Here is a 23,085-nt window from a genome sequence, read left to right as displayed (position 1 = left end):
AGAAAATTGAGGAGCCTTTTCCCTAGTTATCTGGCAGTCCATGCTTCCCCTGCAAAAATTCACGAGTCAAGAAATCAGGTAGAGAATTAGTATCACCTTTTATATATTAAATTTTGAAATCAAACGCTGATAAAATGCCTTTCCATCTTGCAAAAATTTGCCGAGAGGCTAAATTTTTAACATCCTTTACCAATACTTCCTTAGCTGCCTAACAATCCACTCTAATAAGAAATTCCTGGTTTAACAAATCACTTTCAAATTTAGTAACACAATGAATTATTGCCAATATTTCTTTTTTAATGGTTGAGTAATTTTGTTGTGCCGATTTCCATACACCTGAGGTATATCTTACTAATTGCTCTTTATTATGAATCCTTTGTTTAAGGATTCCTCCATATCCGACATCTGAAGCATCAGTCTCAACTATTTTGTAGGCTGTTGGATTCGCTATAGTTAGGCATGGCAATTCTTTAGCTTTAGCTTTGATTTTTATAACAGCAGTTGTATGCTCACTGCTCCAAGTAGCAGGGTTTTTCCGTAATCTTGCATATAGAGGTTTGCTATCCTTAGCTAAATCCTTATAAAAATCTGCTATATAATTTAAGCTTCCTAAGAATCTTTGTAATTGTTTTTTATCCTTGATTTCATCAGGAAATTTATCAGCAAAGGATATAGCCCGTTCTATAGGTATTATAGTATCTTTATTAATATTGTGACCAATGAATCTAACCTGGGTTTGAAATATTTTCATCTTTTTTGCAGATACCACTAATCCGGCCTGTTTTACTATTTTGAGGAATATTGATAAGTGTTTAAAATGTTGCTCAATTGATTCAGAATATATTAATACATCATCAATGTATACAATTGTAAAAGTTGAATAAGAATTAAATATGTTATTCATAATATGTTGAAATTCTGATGGAGCATTTTTTAAACCAAATGGCATAACATTCCATTCATAATGTCCAAAGGGAACCGTAAATGCAGTTTTATACTTGTCTTTTTCTGCGATTTGAATTTGCCAATATCCTGACTTTAAGTCAAATTTTGAAAATATGACAACATTATGTAATCTATCTAAAAGATATTTTTTTATTAGGAATTGGATACCTAATCCATCTTAATGCTTTATTCAAAGGCTTATAGTTGATGACTAATCTCGGAACTCCTCTTTCTAATTCAGCTGTTTTTTCTACATAAAATGCAGGACAACTCCAAGGAGAGTAACTTTTTCTAATCAAACCTTTATCTAGTAAATCTTGAATTACAGATTTACATATTTCTAATAATCTATTGTTCATTTGAATTGGTCTGGCTTTTGTTGGAATCATTTTTTCAGAAAAATCTGGTTCATAAGGTAATTCTACTATATGTTGTTTTCTTTCCCAGAATGCATTTGGGATTTCATCACAAACTTCTTTCACTAGAAGATCATTAAAATCATTGATTTGTTTTTGGATTTTTGGGCAATTTAGTTTCTCTTCTATTTGCTTATATTGAATCTCCTCTTTTAAGAAGAACAAAAAATTTTCTTTGTGCTTGATTTTTTCTTGAACCTGGTTAATAAATTTTTGCCTAGGTTCAGAGACAAATTCAAATAATATTTTATGTCCCTGAATGAGGGCTTCAATGCCCGTATTGTTAATACTTAACGGGTATAACATATTCAAGAATGGAGTCCCTAATATGCAAGATTGAGATAAATTCTTTACCATGATAAATGGTGTCGCTAGACAAATACCATTATTACACACCGCAACATCAGATAATTTGTAATTAATTATCAATTTGTTTACATCTGCAGTATTAAGAACTTGGGTTGTTTTGCTAAAATACTTTGTGGGAACTAATCCTTCATTTAAGCAGTTTAGATCTGCACCCGAATCTATGAGTTCCATAGTTTCAAAACGGTATTCTTTTCCTATGATTAGGGTGACTAAGGTGTACCACTTTTGAGTGATTACTTTATCTATTATATTAATGAATTGCATGTTTTCGATATCCTGGTTATTAGTAGGTGATTCTTGTTTATCTATATGTGTAGTAATATGAGCCTGGTAGTTTTGTAAAATTTCATCAAAAGAGTTTTCTTCTTGTGAGTCATACTCACAGTCTACTGGTTTATGAAGTTCCAATATCTGGACTCTTTGCTTAAGACTTCTTAATTCTTCTTTAACCTGATTAACTTCTGCCCTAAGATCATTACCTGATGGTTCTTTTTTAATGTGATGATTTTCTACTCTTGCCATTATTTCCTTAAAACTATAAGGTTTGTAAGAAGTTTCGATTTTCTCTTGTTTTGGTGCTCTTTTAGCTACTTCAATATATTTTTCTAAAGCTATTCGCTTTGATTCTGGATTTTCAATTTTATCAATTAACTCTAATATAAAATTTTCTTCATTGGTGAGGACATTAATTCCTAGACTAGATATTTGTTTATGAAAACAATTTTTACAAGAACAACCATCTGTACATTCATCATCCTCCAATCCTGAAATTGTCCCTGAATCATTTTCTGAGGAGGATGATTCATCCTCTTCAGATAGATCGAAGTTCATTAAGAGGACTTGTTCTAATTGACGTTTGAGACCTTCGTCTAGATTAAGCTCATTTATTTTTTGTTTTGTACGACACTTATTACTATAATGCCCAATTTTTCCACACTTGTAACAGACCGGAAGTGACTTATTAGTCTTTTTATTTAATTGTTGTGTCTTATTGTTGTTTTTCCTAAAATTGGGTCGTTTAGATTTCAATGGATACCTATTAGGATATCTAGTAGTCTTAGGATTGTTATGGGAAGGTGGTCGAGTACCTTTCTTCCTAGATAATAACGCGGATGGTGTATTAGTGTATCCAAATTGCTCACAAAAATCACCTAACTCTTGCTGTTAGATAATTATTTTTTTATTTGTCTATGTAGCTTTATGTCTGAGCATAAAGCTAAACCTTCACATACAATTTCGGAAGATAGTTGGCCAAAAGTATATTCGCCATACTCAATACGTTGTTGAATATTTTTTGATTTTAGTCTATTTCTAACCCTTTCAGCAAACAGGGGGGTAATCCTGAGACGAATTTCTCTTTCCAAAAATCAGAATTAGAGGAACAATCTTCTCTGCTAAACAATTTTGAGAAGAATACATCCTTGTACCATCTATAATGGGAGAGGGTAGGACATTTAAGATTAATAAGTAATTCCCTAGATCTTTCCATTTGTTGGCTATTACTTCCTACAAAGTGCAGGCCAATGGTATAAAGTAGGGTACTAACAATATCTTCCTGAGAGTATTCAGTACCATCTTCTAGCTTGATTGGTTTCTTTGCCATATAAATGCTATATTTTTCCTGGTCGGACATATGGAAATCCCACCATCCTTTAAGTTGGCCAGTAAAGCCAGTAACTATGGATTCAACAATTTGTTTTTCTGGGTTTTTAATGAGTCTAGAAGCAGAAGCATACATCGACATTTGTCTTATGATATTTACTATTTGGTATTCTGTCATACCATCTATGTTCCACTCAACTATGGATCTTCCATCAAACGAAGTCTGATTCCAATTATAATCCTCTTCCAGTTGTAAATCTACCGGTGTTGGTCTAGGGTAATAATTTCTAGTAGGAACTGTCGGTGTATATTTATGTTTTCCAAAAGATATTTTATTAATGTCATCAAAATTGTTGTTAATATTACCAGAATTTGATGAATGAAAAATTTCTTCCAGTTCTTCTATATCTATATCACTGTATTCTTCGTGTTTGGACAGAACATTTATTCCTTCTTTTGATTGTTTGGATGCTTTAGATGGGCCTGAAGCAGATAAGCTTAATTTTCCTAGCTTTTCTACTAGTGCATCTACAAAGCTATTATCTGGGTTGGACAACCTGAAGACATTTGGATCTATTATTGGGTTTGGTTTAAATAATAATCCACTAGATGGTGCCTGATTAAGTTTAAGCTCATTAGGTTGTATATGTTGGATTTTATCCTTGTTTAACAAGCCTTCAATTCTTGTCGTTTGTTTTCCTATTGAATGTAAATATAAATTGGTGTAGTTATTTTGTTGTATTAACTGACCAATATCTTTATGGTTAGCTACTGAATCAGTTCCCTTATGTTCTAATTTGTATGGGGCTGCTATAGCACCTTTGATATCAAGGACTACTTCTGGTGGATGGATTGACTGAATAATATTTCCATCTTTTGTCGTACAAGATTGAAACTGGGTTTCCAACATATTAAGCGATCTCTTATATTTATTTAAATTGTAAGTTTTGGTAAAATCTTCAAACCAGGTGAAAAATGGGTTTGGATTTTTATTATGACTTAAGTATAGAGCATAAGTTTTATATATTCTTGTTCTTCTATTAGAACTAAAGTTGGATTGAAACCAAGCCCTTTTATTTGTATTTTCTAAACTATGATACTCTTTTCGAAGTTCTTGTAAATCCAGTGATGGTTTTTGGATCAAATTTATCTCAAATTCTAGATCGGAGAATGTCGGTTCTACTTGTTCAGAAATATTTCTAACCGTAGATTTTGACGTTTCTACTTTATAATAAGGTTTATTAACCTGATGCGCGGTTTGTTTAACTCCTTCTATAATAATATCATTTGGGTCATTTATAAAATTATGAATAGGATCTGTATAAGAAGAAGATGCTACATATGGCCTTGGTGCACTTCCCTCGCCTTCTGATATCTTAAGCCTAGTTTTCCTGAAAGATGTAAACTGTATTTCCACATCTCCGTCTTCATATTCAATTATGTGTTGGAGATTTTGGTTTTGGCAAGGCTTTGCTGGAACTTCTACCTGTAAAGTCCACTTTTCAGGAGGGTAACCTGATCCCACTTTATGGTTCTGGGAATAACTGTATGGGCTTTACCAATATTGGTATGAAAAAGAGTAGTCTGACCATTTGTGTCATAAACTTGAGCATTAGGACATAAGGTATTCATAACCTTATAATATATTCTATACACAACGGCTAAGTTCTGCGACCCTGCGACCATATCAAACCCCTGAGTTCTAACATTTAAAGTTAGAGTTTTAAGGAGTCCTGGATCAGACAGAGACACCGAAAAATTTGGGAAACAATTAAAATAAATTGGACCTTCACATAAGGTGGACTCAATAATTCCTAATAATGAATCAGTGAATTTATTGTGTCTACAATCCCTGACACATAAGAATACATAATTATTTAATCCTGTCCTTGTCAATGGTTTTACGGCTATTTGGATTAAGCCTATATGAAGATAATTAAATCTTTTTTGTTTATGATCTTCTATCATTCTAGGAGAGAAAAGCTCAAAATTATCATTCGAACCAATTATAGATATGGTCTTTTCTACAGTTTTAATTGCGTAATCGCTTCTGAATTGAAAAGATCCTTTCTTATATACTTCATTAACTGGAACTTTAGGAATATCCCAATTTTGTAATTGTTTTTCAATGTCATGCATTATGACCTCTTCTGAATTAAGGGTTATTTTATTTTTCAAACTATTTTCTTTGAAAACGATCTGACAAAGCTAGCCATAATTAGGGTTTATAAAGCTGTAAACGGTCAACAGGAATCAATGATCTAATTTTGAGGGGACCATGGTTTTATTAGGCCACCTTCCCTATAGTTATAAGGGGTGTCCTAAAACATTGAAATGACTAACCTACCCTTAACCTAATTTAATTTAAAACCAACCCAATAACCACCTATATATATAACCACCACCTCCTCCCACCATCGCCGATTACCACCACCACCACCTCCGATTATCACCACCACCAACCACCAATTACCACCACCACCACCAACCACTACCACTACTATACATATAGCTTAATTTAAAACATTAACAAAGATATTCTCACAACCCCATTACTTGTCATTCGTTTTTGGCTGAATAAATGAGAAGTAATCATTAAAATGAGTTGAAAATGGAAGTTGCATAGAGGTTTAATGGAGGGTTTTTTTTCCAGAGAAAAGTTCGGTTATCACGAATTAATTTTTTCTTAACCGAACTCAGAGTTCAGTTGACTCGCAAAAAAATACGTTTAACCGAACTCCTTGTATTAAAACAACACAAGTCCATAAGTTCGGTTCCTTCGCAAAATAAGCATATCACCGAACTTTAGTTTATGAAAATAATGAGAAGTCCACAAGTTCGGTTCGTTCGCAAAAATGTTAAGTTTTCTTTGTAACCGAACTCTACCTTTGAAACTTCGTAACCGAACTCTACCTTATTCGCCAAGAAATAAATTTCGTAGTAACCGAACGTTTGCCTAATTGCATATATGCATATATAAGCCCAGTTCGGTTGATTCGCAAAATATGTTTAAGTTTGCCAACCAACCGAACTTCTAACACTAGGTTACTTTTAACCTGCAGTTCGGTTGGGAACTTGGTTGCGTTGAAGTTTACAAACTAACCGAACACACAAGATGTACCCAAATAAATTGTTAAGTTCAAAGTTCGGTTACCTACCATTTTATCCTAGGTAACCAAACATTACACTGTACGACCAAAACCTCCATTAACGAGCGAGTTCGGTAACCTGCGTGTTTGGAAAACGTAACTGAACTACACTTTCAGGTGTGTTCGGTTACATGTTCTTGATATATGGTAACCGAACTGGCCTAAATCTACATAAAAAAAAATTTCATTTTTTTTGAAAGTTTGGAGCAATTCAACCAACATTATCTAAGTTTGAAGCATACCTGGGTACCCAAATACCTTTCCTCCAGTTGTGGTTGGTAAAATCCATCGTTTTTCATGTTTTCCTTCTTCATCTTCTCTAACTTTACTCTCTCAATAATTCTACTTCTTTAAAAAAAAAAACCATCTGATTTTTTAATCTCACTAATTATCTTTAACTTTATCATCTCACTAATCATTACACTAACTATTATTAACACTAACTAATCATCACCCAAAATTAATCAGGAGAGTAATTTAGATATTAATATAAATATCTAGATAAGGGGTGACCTAGATTTACTTCTAATGTCTTCACCCAAAATAAAATCATGGTCCCAAAAGAAAATCATGATCCCGAAAATATCGTTCTAAGAAAAAGTCAAAAGCAGGAACCCAAATTATTAGATCATCAAAACTGCACGGATCTCAATGTTTGAACGTCAAACATTCCGCGAAAACATTTCCTTCCCACAACAACAGTTCCAGAAGAAGAAAAAAAATAAGAAAAAGCAGAGCAATTAAAAGGATGGCGTTTATTAATACTGAAGGTAAAGGTCTAGTAATATCACAACTCATGAAATCTTAGATAATAATAATAATTACCAGAATTCAGAAAACAATTTAGATGAATATTTGTTGTTGAGAGAAATCAAAGAAAAGAAAAAACAAAATGAGGTCATCAACTGGAAGTGCAGCGAAGCTGATTGTTGATGCACTTCTTCAAAGATTTCTTCCTCTTGCTAGACGTCGTATTGAAACAGCTCAAGCACAGGTACATCATCATAATATCGTTGAAGTTTTATTAATTGGAATTTTGTTTTGATCAAATTACAGATTTAAACCCTAAGTTTCTAGTTTTATCAGAATCTATGGATAGATAACTGATTAGGAATCGAAATTCAGATATACAGTCTGACTATCTTAGATAACTCGAAGGAATCAAACATAAATATAGTCGAAAACCAGATGGTTTTATGGATGCACATTATTAGCACTAATGAATCCCGTGAATCAATAATTTGATCAGCTATGGTGGTTACAGGCTTTTTATATTTCCAACTGATATATGGATCATAGGAAGCTGTTTTTCTGGCATAACTTCCCAATTTCCCTAAACCCTGCTCCAGTGTTAGGTTGCCGGCGAAAGGGCAATGCCAATGCCATCTCGGGCAATGCCGTAATTTGGTGTGCAGGATGGAAAGAAAAATGACTGAAGTGGTTGGAGGGAATTATGTTCCTTCCAAATATCGGAAGAGAAGGTTTTTTCTTCTAGCATTGGCATGGATGTTACTTAAGGTGAAATTCTAGCTTAACTTACCAAGTTTGTAAAGTGATGGATGGAATAAGAAATGTCAAGTTTGCTTAAAGATGGGGAGAAAGGAAAGGATAGATTCACATATATTTGAGTCAACTCTGACATCACTTGAGATGCTAAATTAAGGTTTGAACTTTTAAAATGCCAAAATGGGATAAACTGATATGGATGGAGGATGGTCACTTGCTTCTTTAGAATCATAAAAGTTTGTGAATGGATAAAAGGAACGGGCTATGCAGATCCTCGGACATATGCGAGTAAAGAAGGGTAACCTGGATTAACATCACTGTGATCTAGCTACTAACACAAGGTCAGAAGTGTTAGTACGCGTTGGTCCCATCACAAACTTATGCACCACCACCATCTTGAGATAGGAGTGGCATCTTAGGATTGAACTGATATTCTGCTTATGCATAAACGTCTGAAGAAGAATTACTAGTTCTTACCTATTCAGTTTTTTGGCTTTAGAAGAGACAATCATGCTTTTGGTGCTATACATCACATAGAAATTGCTCATATTAGTACTTTTGCATTTTTAGTCACTCATGCCTTATAAACAGGATGGACAATACCTACGACCATCTGACCCAGCTTATGAGCAAGTTTTGGATTCATTAGCTATGGTAGCTCAACATACACCTGTCCCTCTTCTTGAAGCGCTGTTAAAGTGGCGAGAAAGGTATACACCTAGCTTTACTTTCATCTGTTTTTATTATGATTATTCAAGATATTTAATTAGAAGTCGAGTGAAAATATGCCTTTTTGTCTTACCATAGTATATCAAACCAGCTTCAACATTTGAATTGTTAATTTGATTCTATTAATTATAATAGCAATGCTACATGGTAAAGTGGATATTTCATGTTAAAACTTTGTTGGTTGTATCCTAGTTGCTGATTGTCACTTGCTAGTTCCATTTGTGTGAATTAGGATGATGGATGTATGCCCCTGCATCATAGGGCCTTGATTATTGTGATAATATGTCGTTTGTAGTTCTACACTTCTACTAGTACGTGAAGGAATGTTTTCCTTATAGTTTCTTTTAGGTATTTTTCCTCTTATTCTTCTAAAATACACTGTTCCTGAGTTTAACCACTTATCTAAGCGAATGAGTTTAACTATATAATTGTTGAGTTATTTTATATAAAAAAAAAAGAAAGGAAAAAAAATTAAAATGAAACAATTGTTGAGTTTAGGAGCTGCCTATTTGACTAAGTAGATTCTTATTGGTTGCATTGGTTGTGTTGCAGTGAATCTCCAAAGGGTGCAAATGATGCCTCTACATTCCAGAAAAAGGTTTGTCAAAGATTTATTTATGTTAGTAGTAAATTTTTATCACCACTGAACCAGAGAAACCTCTCTTTTCAATCTGAAATGCTTGCAGGGTACAAATAGTGCTCTCCTATCTAACACAATGTGAAATTGAAGATTAGGATGTTATCATAAGATGCCTAGTCCATAACACATTGATATTCATCCATATTGATTGATTTTTTTTTTCCTTTGTTTCCCTTTCTGTGTATATATATATATATATACGTATGTTAGAACTGTCGTTTAATCCTAGTATTAGGAGTTGTCCACCGATTTGGTCCTATGGGCCTGGCCCAAAAGATTCTATCTATTTAATCCAAGAGTTATTAGTTCATCCTCAAAAACGCGGGATAACATCATCATTATTTAAAAGAATATCAGAACCGCCCTTTTATGTGTAAAACATAGGCATATCTATCAAACTATAAATTCGAGTATAACAAATTTTAAATATTCAGACAGTTTTTTGACCAGATCCATATAACGAGTACTACGCATTTAATTTTTCAACGCCTTAATTTTCACATTATTGGCTTAGCTAAATATTAGTAGTATGCATCGCTAGAACTGCAATTCATTTTCCAAAATGAACTGTGGGATAAGCGTTTCATTTACCAAAATGGACTGCTAGAATAAATGAATGTAGGATGACAGTTCAGGAGAATGAACTGTGGGTTGCAATTCATTTTGGAGAATCAACTATTCAATGTAGTTGATTTTGCTAGATTTTCTAGCAGTTGATTGTGGGATGACTATTCATTTACGAAAATGAACAGCTAGAATAAATGAGTTGTTGGATAGTAGTTCATTTTGCTAGATGAACAGTTGATTAATTAGCAGTTAAATTTTGGAGTATGAACTTTGGGATGACAGTTCGTTTTGCTAAATGAATAGGTAATTTAGCAGTTCGTTTTGCTAGATAAACTATTAATTTAGCAATTCAATATATATATATATTTTACGGAGTTTTGCTTCTCCGGAAAAGATTAATTATGCAAAGAACTCGCCGTATTGTCTTTCCTGTTTTACTAGAATGAAGTGCTCATAATTTGATGTGAAGTATCTTCTTCATTTCTCTGTTTATATTTTTGCACGACACCGCATGAAAATCATGAGCAAGAAGTTTTCTCTGCCAGGATCTGTAATTTGCAGTGTAGAAACCCTTCAGTTAGTCAGTCGACACTGCACATTCATGCGAGATCAACTCATTCTGACACTATGACTGTAGGGGATCTAAGTACTTCAGGAAAGAGAACATTCTACTTGATATATGTTGCACTATTCCAATATAACAAAGAGGGGTAAATGAAAATGACCAATCTCACAAATTACCAATGGCTTCCTGGTCCTACATTGAGAGCATATACAGTAGTAAGTACAATTCCATGTGTCATACCATTAAGATTTGATATGAATTTGAGTTTACAACAGGTCCGTATTTTCTTGCTCGTCAAACAGAATCGGAATTGTGAAGTACCTTGCGTTATTTCTGTGGCAACAATTTTACTTACCATTTCTCCATGTTTGTGATATTTGTTTCTTCAATTCAGCTTTCCGTGGAGTGTATATTTTGTTCAGCATGTATTCGATTTGTGGAGTGCTGCCCAGTGGAAGGACTTACAGGCATGCTTTATGTATTTATGTTTTGCTGGATCGCATTGTTATCGTGGATAACACTTAATCTGATGGTTACATCCTAAATGCAGAGAAACTTTGGTCTGGGCTGGAAAATTTTGTATTTGACTGGCTAATCAATGCTGACAGGTGAGGTCCTGTATTGCCTTCAGCTTAGTTTGCATGACCTACTAGATGTATATGATATCAGGCATAAGCCTTAGCCTTGTGCACAGAATCTAACTTGAGTTCTTAGTTTTGCTGAACATCTATGGCAGGTTTGAATTATCTTATGACCTTACTCTTAGGTCATCATCACAGGGTTCTTAGGATACTTTACTAATTGAAACAACTTAAACAGGGTTGTAAGCCAGATTGAATATCCCTCATTGGTTGATTTGCGTGGACTTCTTCTAGATTTAGTTGCACAGCTCCTTGGTGCATTATCACGGATCAGGTACATCAGCCTTACTCTTTCTTTTCGCAGGGTATGTGGATCCACAAACATTCACCTGAAGGCTTGGTTAAGTTTTTCACACCTTTTTTCACTTCTTTTTATAGGTTTAGTTCTGTAACTGAGCGTTTCTTTATGGAACTTAATACGCGCCGTATTGACACGAGTGCTGCTAGAAGTGAGACGCTTAGTATCATTAATGGGATGCGGTACCTTAAACTCGGGGTATATCTTAATCTATTAGTTATTTTTATTCATACAAATCTTCAGTCTTCATTAGCGTTCAAGTAATTAATTGTCCCAGGTGAAGTCTGAGGGTGGACTTAATGCATCCGCTTCATTTGTGTCAAAAGCAAACCCCCTTAATCGGGCTCCACATAAAAGGAAAAGTGAACTCCATCATGCTCTATGTAATATGCTTTCAAGCATACTTGCACCACTTGCAGATCGTGGAAAAAACCAATGGCCCCCATCAGGTGTTGACCCTGCCCTGAGTTTGTGGTATGAAGCAGTAGCTAGAATAAGAGGCCAACTTATGCATTGGATAGAGAAACAGAGCAAACATATATCTGTAAGTGCATTTAGAGATGATCAATGATTTTGCTATCGTAATTAACAGTATGCCTCGTAACTTCAAAATGCTTTTACTTTGAAGACATGATGACATTTTGGTTCCCAGTTATTATCTTATATTTGCCTGATAGCTAGATCCTTTCGTGCACTATTGTAATGTTAAGATATGTTGCTTATACTTAGATGTTTTCCTTTATAGGTTGGTTATCCTTTGGTGACCCTTCTTCTTTGTCTGGGTGATCCACAAACTTTCAATAACAACTTCGGTTCTCACATGGAATATCTATATAAGCATCTAAGGGTAAGTTTACCAGTATTCATTATATTCATATAGGTGGCTTCATGCAGTTAGCCAAGGAGGTAGTATTTTCAATCTATTTAATACCAATTACAAATTGTCATCAGTTGATGCTATCTAGTCTTTCTGTGGCAGGACAAGAACCATCGCTTCATGGCTTTGGACTGTCTTCATCGAGTCGTTAGATTTTACTTAAACGTTTATGCAGACTACCAACCTATAAATCGCGTGTGGGACTACCTAGACAGTGTAACAGCACAGCTTTTAACTGTTTTGAGGAAAGGACTTCTAACTCAGGATTCCCAACATGATAAACTTGTTGAGTTTTGTGTGACTATCGCAGAAAGTAACTTAGACTTTGCGATGAACCACATGATACTGGAACTTCTGAAATCCGAAAATTTGAGCGAATCGAAGGTTATTGGCTTACGGGCTTTGCTGGCCATTTTCCGGTCTCCTACAAATCCACAGGCTAGCTTGCAAGTTTTTCAAGGTTGTTATTCATCCTTGTCATTGGTCGTAATTTGAAAAGGACTACTGCGCTGACCATGTGGCTTGAAGCAGTTCATGAAGATGATTCAAGGGTTGATTACTGGTGCGAATGATTTCCTTAGTGCAACATTTATCCTCCCCGAAAAATCATACCAGTCTAAAACTTCTATCCCCTATAATCCACACGGTAAATTTCTTAAACCATTCCATCCGTTATAAAGTTATATATTTGAGGGGTTAGAAGTTTTAAAGGACATGATTTTTTTGGGATGGTGATATGATACATTATGTGTGATATTCTTCGCCCACGCAAACATAAAGTCAATTCTTGGATCATCTTCTAATGAGCATACTATGGTTACAAAAAAGGGTCACTCGGTTGCATTCTGGTCTTCTTAAGAGAAACAAGTGTTTCACTGTAAATAGAATTGTGCTAACAAACATCATTAGCACTTTCAGTCACATTACTCACTACAGAAACTTGACTCATACAGATTGTTGACAGGTCATGATGTTGGTCACCATGTTCCAAAAGTGAAGTCTGCAATCGAGTCAATCTTAAGGTCCTGCAACAGAACCTACTGTCAAGCTCTTCTTACTTCATCAAAGACGACAATAGGTAATTATCCTTGCCATATTAATTTTTGTATTGATGTAAGAGGTAAATGTGGATAGCTTTTTATCTGTAACTGACGATGGGCTGCTGAGCATCTGATATGATCTACTGAGTGCAACTAGTTGCCAATGTGTAGACTTTACATATTGATAAAAGGCAGCCTATGTTAGAGGAGTGAGGTGAAATCATGTATTGAATTTCTTCAGTTCTGATTTGTGAGATAGCATTTAAACTATTTTGACTATTGGTTAGTATTACGAGATATATATATATATATATACATATATGCACGCAATATAATTACAACCATTTAATTAAACTTCTAAGCTAATGCTTTCCACTTGTGGTGAGCTTATAACTGCCCCCAGGGACATAACTTTGAACTACTATGATGAATATGCTACTAATGATAACCTGACTCCCATGCGGGGTATAAAGTTCATCGTTTATTTTGATCTGCAGACACCAAAGAAAAATCTCAGGGACATCTCTTCCGGTCAGTACTTAAATGCATACCGTATCTGATTGAAGAAGTCGGTCGAAGTGATAAGATTACTGAAATAATCCCTCAACATGGCATAAGTATTGATCCCGGTGTTCGTGAAGAAGCTGTTCAAGTTCTGAATAGGATTTTAAGGTACCTTCCCCAGCGCCGCTTCGCAGTAATGAAAGGAATGGCCAGTTTCATCATTCGGCTCCCAGATGAATTCCCTCTTCTTATTCAAACATCACTGGGACGCCTAGTGGAACTCATGCGTTTCTGGAGAGCATGTTTGTCTGATGAGAGACTTGAACATGATAGTGGTTTTCAGAATATGAGAGGGGCTATCCAAGAAAATGAAACAATCTGTAGGCCACCTCCTTACAATCCTCAGACAGGTGAGGTGGTTGAATTTCGTGCATCTGAGATGGATGCTGTAGGTCTTATCTTTCTCAGTTCCGTGGACATTCAAATCAGACACACAGCATTAGAGTTACTTCGATGTGTTCGCGCTCTGAGAAATGATATAACAAATTTTTCAGTAAATGCCCGGTCTGATTTTAGGTTGAGAGTGGAAGCTGAACCGATATTTGTAATTGATGTTCTAGAAGAAAATGAGGCGAGTCTTCTGCCTCTCTTAGTAATTTTTGGTGCTTCATGTTTCTTTACTTTTTTCCAAGTCCATTGTGCCGGGGCAGGGCCCTGAAACTTGTTGACCTAAGTTTACAGGAGGACATTGTTCAGAGCTGCTACTGTGATTCTGGTCGACCTTTTGATTTGAGACGGGAGGATGCAGTTCCTGCTGATGTGACACTCTATTCCCTTCTAGAAGGCCCTGATAAAAATAGATGGGCTCGCTGTGTCAGTGAGCTTGTGAAATATGCTGGTGAACTTTGCCCGAGTTCAGTGCAGGAAGCGAAGTAAGAAAATGCTTCTATATATTTCAGTCCACTTTTAATGTTCTGTACCGGTCAAGTCTGTTCATGAAACCTCCTGTTGATCATATCTATGCAGGATGGATTTGAATTTTATGTTTAAGGTCTTTTTCATTCTTTTTCTCAGGGAGAAAATTCAAGGGAACTTCTTGGTAACAGAACTTTTGGGTTGACCTAAGCAAGCGCTTCTTTCTTTTCGTTTCTCGGATTTGGAAAACATAAAATTGTAGTATCATACAGAGCATGAAGCATAGTTTACCGTACTTTTTGTACTCAATATAATGAAATTTCAACTAAAAATGAACCTTACTTAACCATAGTTTTTGAATGGCACTATATGCTCTCTTCAGCCATTTATTTGTCTATCTAGTTTTGTTTGTCTTCATTTGAATTAACTCTGTAGAGCAAGACCATCTTTCTGTTTTGTATAGGCTTTTGTTAAATTTAATCTTTGGATTCGGCATTTTGATGGATATACTATTCCTAACCTTTAAGATTGTTGTTTTCCCTATTTGTATTGTCAATATTGATTTATGTTGAATCCATATCGGTAGAAAGAGCCACTGAGTTTCCTGTGTTTTCAACATGGCAGGTTGGAGGTGATGCGGCGGCTTGCTCATATTACACCTGCAGAATTAGGTGGGAAGGCTCATCAATCACAAGATACTGAAAACAAATTAGATCAATGGCTTGTATATGCTATGTTTGCATGCTCTTGTCCACCTGAAGCTGGTAGTTTGGCAGTAACCAAAGAACTTTACTCTCTCATCTTCCCTTCACTAAAATCTGGATCTGAAGCCCACATGGTAAGTCCGTGAAATAATCACATTCATTACCCAATTCCCAATCCACACACCCCATCTTATGACGATTAGCAAAGGAAAAGATTGTTAAGTATGTGGTTTTGTGATACTAACGTCAGGCTCATTTTTTAAGTAATAGACAATTAGAGGGGTGTATTTTAACATTCTTTGTCTGGACAAGTTATAGTTGGCTAGAAACACATTAGAATAAAGAAGAAAGCCAAGTTCGCCACCACATTCATTTCTATTGAGAAAATTTAATTTTTCTGTTCCTTTTTTTTTATCTGTGCATTAATTTGGTTCATTATTTGATTTTGCTTTCATGATTCAGCATGCAGCTACCATGGCTCTTGGCCGATCACATCTTGAGGTCTGTCAAATCATGTTTGGTGAGCTTGCACTATTTGTAGAAGAAATTTCATCTGAAACAGAAGGAAAGCCCAAGTGGAAGGTGGGTTAGCAGGTTTATTGTTTATTGACATTTCTGTTTCCGTAGTCTTATCACAGAGAGATTTCATTTAACTTATGAAGCAAAGCATGTCAAAATAGGTTTGCACAAACGATTTTGATTTGTTGCTGATTTATCTTATAGTCTAAATCATCGCTGGTATATGCAGACTCAGAAATCCCGGAGAGAGGAACTCCGTATTCACATTGCAAATATATATCGTACTGTTGCTGAGAATGTTTGGCCCGGGATGCTGAACCGAAAACCAGTTTTCCGTCTCCATTATTTGAAGTTCATTGAAGAAACTATAAGACAAATCATAACATCAACCACAGATAGCTTTCAAGAAGTGCAACCTCTCCGCTATGCCCTAGCGTCTGTTCTAAGATCACTAGCCCCTGACTTTGTGGAATCAAGATCAGAGAAATTCGATATTAAAACTCGAAAACGGCTCTTTGATCTTCTTCTCTCTTGGTGTGATGAAGTTGGCACCACAGTAGGTGGTCAGGATGGTGTAACTGAATATCGACGTGAAATCGACCGTTACAAGCAAGCTCAGCATGGTCGATCAAAGGAGTCTGTAGATAGGATATCGTTTGACAAAGAAATGAATGAGCAAGTTGAGGCAATTCAGTGGGCCTCAATGAATGCCATGGCTTCATTGTTGTATGGTCCTTGCTTTGATGATAATGCAAGAAAGATGAGTGGAAAGGTAATATACTGGATCAATGGGTTGTTCACTGAGCCAGCACCTAGGGCACCTTATGGGTATTCACCAGTTGATTCAAGAACTCCGAGATACGCGGATGGAGGGCGTGCTAGTGTTGGGCGTGATCAGAAAAAGGGCCTGCGGGTTGCCCTAGCTAAAACAGCTCTAAAAAATCTTATTCAAACAAATTTAGATCTGTTTCACGCTTGCATTGACCAGGTATTGTGCTATGACTCGTTAGAGTAGACTCTTTACTCATAGTATAAAGTCTCACTCAATGAGACACTTTGAAGCAGTACTGTTGAAAAAACAATAAGAGGAGAGGTGAAATTCCTCCATTCTACCCACATTACATAGCAAAGGGGTTCCAAGGCTGATTTTCAATCGACATGGTGAGGTAGGACATTGAGCAAGATGAAATCTTAGATCATCACCTTGCATGCTTCAACACTAGATTGAGTTTGAAAGGGGTGTTTCATCTGTCAAACAATTAAGGCCAGATAATCCCACCTTATTTTTTAAAAATTCAGTTGATAAGTGGGTATGTACTATTTATTTATTTCATTTGAATGATACTATATCTTTAAGGGGTTAAACATTCTTTATTTGTTACTTCTACAGTGCTACTATTCTCATGCTGCCATAGCTGATGGTTACTTTAGCGTGCTAGCTGAAGTCTACATGCGCCAAGAAATCCCCAAATGTGAAATACAAAGACTTCTTAGCTTGATCCTCTATAAGGTGGTAGACCCATCGAGACAGATCCGTGACGACGCCCTTCAGATGCTTGAGACCTTATCCATTCGTGAGTGGGCAGAGGAAGGTATTGAAGGATCGGGTAGTTACCGAGCTGCTGTTGTTGGCAACCTTCCCGACTCCTATCATCAATTCCAATATAAGCTCTCCTGCAAACTTGCCAAAGACCACCCTGAGCTTAGTCAGCTTCTGTGTGAGGAGATTATGCAAAGGCAGCTGGATGCTGTTGACATTATCGCCCAACATCAGGTGTTAACTTGCATGGCGCCGTGGATTGAGAACCTTAACTTTTGGAAACTCAAAGACTCGGGTTGGAGTGAAAGATTATTAAAAAGTCTTTACTATGTAACGATGCGGCACGGAGACCAATTTCCTGATGAAATCGAGAAGCTCTGGAGCACTATTGCTAGCAAGCCTAAGAACATAAGCCCAGTTCTGGATTTCTTAATTATTAAAGGGATAGAAGATTGCGATTCAAATGCATCTCCTGAAATAAGTGGAGCGTTTGCAACCTATTTCTCAGTCGCCAAACGTGTAAGTCTGTATCTAGCTCGGATATGTCCACAACGTACAATTGATCACTTGGTTTACCAGTTAGCTCAACGAATGCTGGAGGATAGCGTGGAACCGATAAGGCTTAGCACGAACAAAGGTGAGGCTAGCGGAAATTTTCTGTTGGAATTCTCTCAGGGACCGACTGCAGCATCACATATTGGAGCGGTTGTTGATAGTCAGTCCCACATGTCACCATTACTTGTTCGGGGTTCCTTTGACGGTCCACCTAGAAATACAAGTGGGACCCTGAGCTGGCGAACAGCGGCGGGACACAGCATCTCAGGCCCGTTAAGTCAGATGCCTCCAGAGGTGAACATAGTTCCTGTTGGTGCTACACGATCAGGGCAACTCCTACCTTCTATGGTAAACATGTCGGGACCTTTGATGGGAGTCCGAAGTTCAACAGGCACCCTACGCAGCCGCAATATGTCACGTGACAGTGTAGACTACTTCAGCGACACACCGAACTTTGGTGAGGATGGATTACATTATGGTGGTGTGATGCATGGTGTGAACGCCGGAGAGTTGCAATCAGCCCTGCAAGGTCACCAACAGCACTCACTAACTCATGCGGACATAGCATTGATTCTTCTCGCCGAGATTGCCTATGAGAATGATGAGGACTTTCGGGAGCATCTACCCTTGCTGTTCCACGTTACATTTGTGTCAATGGATAGTTCAGAAGATATCGTGCTTGAGCATTGCCAACACTTGCTTGTCAATCTGCTTTACTCTCTAGCTGGCCGCCACTTGGAGCTTTATGATGTTGAGAACATTGATGGGGAAAACAAACAGCAGGTTGTAAGTTTGATCAAGTATGTCCAGTCTAAGCGAGGAAGCATGATGTGGGAGAATGAGGACCCCACAGTCTTGCGAACTGAACTTCCAAGTGCGGCACTTCTATCTGCTCTAGTTCAAAGCATGGTTGATGCAATCTTCTTCCAAGGAGACCTTCGAGAGACATGGGGGACTGAGGCAATTAAATGGGCAATGGAATGCATGTCCAGGCACCTTGCTTGCAGGTCCCACCAAATTTACCGTGCATTACGTCCAAGCGTCAATAGCGACACATGTGTCTCACTCCTGCGGTGCCTTCACAGGTGCTTGGGGAACCCTATACCATCGGTTTTAGGGTTTTCCATGGAGATTCTGTTAACATTACAAGTAATGGTGGAGATGATGGAGCCAGAGAAGGTGATACTTTACCCTCAGCTTTTCTGGGGGTGTGTTGCTATGATGCACCTGGATTTCGTCCATGTGTATTGCCAAGTCCTTGAGCTATTTGCTCGTGTGATTGATCGACTGTCGTTCAGGGACAGAACAACTGAGAATGTCCTCCTTTCAAGCATGCCTAGAGAGGAGTTAGATACCTCCAACATGGGTGAACTTCAAAAGATGGAAACAAGGAGGGCAGTAAGTGAACTTCCTCCTAGACCTAGTGGTAGAGTACCAACTTTCGAAGGGGTACAGCCTCTTGTGCTTAAAGGGCTTATGTCAACTGTCAGTCATGGGCACTCTGTCGACGTGCTTTCGCGGATTACAGTGCACTCATGTGATTCCATATTTGGGGATGGAGAAACACGGCTTCTGATGCACATTACAGGCTTGCTTCCATGGCTTTGCTTGCAGCTCAACAAGGACTTGCAACTCTTTCCTGCTTCTCCGCTCCAACAACAGTACCAAAAAGCTTGCTCTGTTGCAGCCAATATATCAGTCTGGTGCCATGCAAAATCACTGGATGAACTAGGGGCAGTATTTTTAGCCTACTCTCGAGGCCAAATTGCATCCATGGATAACCTACTAGCTTGTGTTTCACCATTATTATGCCACGAATGGTTCCCAAAGCACTCAGCTTTGGCTTTTGGGCACTTGTTACGGCTTCTGGAGAAGGGCCCCGTGGAGTACCAACGTGTAATTCTGCTAATGCTTAAAGCTTTGCTACAGCACACGTCAATGGATGCGGCTCAAAGCCCACATGTATACGCGATTGTCTCACAACTTGTGGAGAGCACGTTATGTTGGGAGGCATTGAGTGTGTTGGAAGCCCTTTTGCAGAGCTGTAGCACGTTTACTGGAGCTACTCCTCCACACGTCCTAGGGACAACAGAGAACGGTGAAGAGAAAAAACTTGTTCCTCAGACCTCGTTTAAGGCTCATAGTGGGCAGTTGCAGTATGGTATTGTTGGAATGGGGGGCACAAACAGTGTTGGTGGTGCAACAGAATCAGGGGGATTGCCACCGAGGGAGTTGGCTTTGCAGAATACCCGTCTCATTTTAGGGCGAGTTCTTGATACTTGTGCACTTGGGAGGAGGAGAGAGTATAGAAGGCTTGTCCCCTTTGTGACCACTATGAGGAATCCATAGATGTGGCTCTGTAGTTCGTAACAACAGCCTCAAAGTTACATACTACAGAGAGACACATCAGGATTGCGTGCATTTTAGTTTCTCAGGTGGTCTGTGACAGGTCTGGTCTGCCTAATTTCCATGACCGGTGATGTTCTGCATCAAATGATGCATCCCGTTGTCTTTGCTTTTCCTTGTAAATAAATCTGTAGGAGGTAAGGTTCATTATGCCCTTTCCTGCTACTTGTAAATTTTTATCATTCATTTTCAAGAACTTTTTTTCTTTCCTCGGAGAACTCACAGGGAAAACAAAAAGAAATGCATACTTTGTGCTGATGAGATATTAGGAGAAGAGTCCAGGGCAAAGATGAAGAGTGATAGATTTCGAAAACAACAGCACTGGTATATGCATATTCAGAGGGTCTGATCTATAATATTTCGACAAGTAGATGCTATTAATAAATCATCAACTTATAAAACAGAGAATGTTTATTCGATCGAGCACTTATCATCAAGTCTGTTTTCTTGCCAACTTCTCGACAACAAAATCCGCGAATATATGGTATTCGCCAATTGCTCTGTCATCGATGCTATTTTTCAGAAGTGGTGGGAAGTAGAAGCAACTTACGTTAACACCAAGAAACGCTAAAATCAAAGGTCCAGATATCCATGGATGCAATTGAAACCTATCATATAATACCAAATTTGTCTTCTTCACTATACTTCCCAAAGCTATACAGATCCATTGTATCACAAAGAAACAAGTCACTTCCCAAGTAGGATATACTCGCGTGACATAATATACCATCAATTCATGCATTAGCCCTGAGACCCAAAATGTTGATAGTATGGCTGGTATTGTTGCGCACTTTCTACCTAAAATATGCGTACAAAAGGATCGTATGGGCAAGTATACTGTGAGCCATAGAATATTGGTAACCATGAGATTCCATCTTCTACCCCAGAAATCTTGGAGTGATGTTGAAATGGATGGATCTATGAATTGTGGTTCCAGATCATCTAATCCTAGAATAAATACAGCAAGGGCAGCAGAGACGATAAGATAGACTTCTGTCATGAAATACAAGTGCAAAATGTAAAGGGACAATAAAAAGGAGTGTATATATTGTTTGTAACTATAAACATGTATTAGTAGATCCATTACTAAAACTTTTATTGAGCAATTCATTAGGAGAACTATTGATGAAAATTTGCTTTTTCTACTAATGGTTTGACTATGGATAGCTTCTCCAGATTGTATTTTTTGTTTGATTCTTATAGGAAGACAAGCAGTGGAAATGAACTGTTTGAGTGAGAAATATGATGGTTCAAGTGATGGATTTGATAGAGGACCATGATTGAATGCAAAGAGGAGAAGTTTGAAATTAACGACCCATGAAACTGAGAAACCGGTGATGCCAATAAAATGGACAGAAGAAAGCGAAAGTGGGAGATGAAGGAAAATGGAAATAACGGGAAGTATTGAAAATAGTCTTAGGAATCCTTTTGGGATGATTTTGGAGATAAAGTGACAATAGGTTAGTGATGCAAGAACTATTAAGCATACCTTGATGAAATTCCTTATTTCACTTTCGACACCCATTCTTAATTGGCACTAACGTAACCCCTTTAAGAAATTTTAAGAAATGTATATAATGCCACCAAACTATCTTCTTAACTTCCTACAAAAGAAGATATTTTTTTCTACTTGAAAGAAGATACCAATAGTGACAGTGTGGGTTCACAAGAACTGAATACATGGAATAAATTTAGGAAAATAATTTCAGCTAACTAATTCAGTCCCTATTCTTTTTGTGTGTTTCATTAAATTAAACTATTAGTACTAACAAACTACATTAAAATGGCCTAGTTTATTTAGGTTTTCCCTATTTCCTATCTCCATTTTCCCTATTTCCCATCTACCTTAATTCCCATCCCCAATAATCCTAAGTACCACCCACAAGTATTCTCACATATCCTAAATACCATCTGTTTGACATTTTATTTGCACCCAATAAAGAGAAAAACCTAATTAAGCTACAACACAATTTCTTCTCCCTCTACGACCCCTTCTTCTACTCCACCTCCACGATGATCACCGCCACCTTCGACCCATTTTAAAAAGATTGTTTTTAGTTTTTGGTTTTGTCTCTGAAGATGCCTCCTACGAAAGTAACGGGTTAAAGCAAAATCAAATCCCAAAACGAGTTCAAAACTAAACCTAATTTTAATTTTCTAAATGTATGATTATATGTTGGAATTCTTGTTTAAATTCATGACAAACTAATCGTTCACTTTGGACCGGCTTGTTTCTCATTCAATAACTCTATCTTGTCGGTTAGAACTTGTCACTGCCATTATTTGTTGTCCAACTGAGATTATTAGTAACCGTCCATTAATAATCGTCTGTAGCCGGATGAATAGTTCTTGGGATATTTTTAAAAGGAAATTACAAATTAAACCTCAGTGATGATAAGTGGTTAAGTATTAATCGCATTGACCGTCTCAGAGAATCAAGCGATAGAAAATAAAAACTTGGTGTGCTATGATAATGATCAGTAAGAGCAACTGCAGTGGTGCGATCAAAATCAAAGACCAAAGACCAAAAAAAAATAACCAAATTTGAGTTTAGTACGTGGTGTTACACTAGGATGGAAGAGTAAATTTGGTCAGGAT

General features: G+C 37.1%; 1 protein-coding gene across 4 annotated transcripts; it reads left to right on the top strand.

Moving 5' to 3' along the window:
* The first annotated feature begins 7,127 nt into the window (after nucleotides 1-7,127).
* LOC113297718 (protein furry homolog-like) lies at nucleotides 7,128-20,702 on the top strand. Of its 4 annotated transcripts, none has more exons than XM_026546287.1 (17): nucleotides 7,128-7,475; nucleotides 8,579-8,697; nucleotides 9,269-9,314; nucleotides 10,883-10,955; nucleotides 11,039-11,096; nucleotides 11,308-11,403; nucleotides 11,508-11,625; nucleotides 11,705-11,971; nucleotides 12,173-12,274; nucleotides 12,407-12,764; nucleotides 13,269-13,382; nucleotides 13,842-14,479; nucleotides 14,590-14,780; nucleotides 15,388-15,601; nucleotides 15,930-16,049; nucleotides 16,216-16,974; nucleotides 17,377-20,702. In XM_026546287.1, the coding sequence occupies exons 1-17, from the start codon at nucleotides 7,374-7,376 to the stop codon at nucleotides 20,428-20,430; spliced, it is 6,429 nt and encodes a 2,142-aa protein (XP_026402072.1). In that variant the 5' UTR covers nucleotides 7,128-7,373; the 3' UTR covers nucleotides 20,431-20,702. The 4 variants fall into 4 exon arrangements, with proteins under 4 accessions (XP_026402072.1, XP_026402073.1, XP_026402074.1 ...); XM_026546288.1 differs by having other exon boundaries at nucleotides 7,831-8,697; XM_026546289.1 differs by lacking the exons at nucleotides 7,128-7,475; nucleotides 8,579-8,697 and adding an exon at nucleotides 10,561-10,703 and having other exon boundaries at nucleotides 9,270-9,314.
* Nucleotides 20,703-23,085: the final 2,383 nt, after the last annotated feature.

This window comes from Papaver somniferum, chromosome 7 (genome assembly GCF_003573695.1).
Source record: "Papaver somniferum cultivar HN1 chromosome 7, ASM357369v1, whole genome shotgun sequence".
Lineage (NCBI taxonomy): Eukaryota > Viridiplantae > Streptophyta > Magnoliopsida > Ranunculales > Papaveraceae > Papaver > Papaver somniferum.
This window is presented reverse-complemented; position numbering and strand designations above follow the sequence as displayed.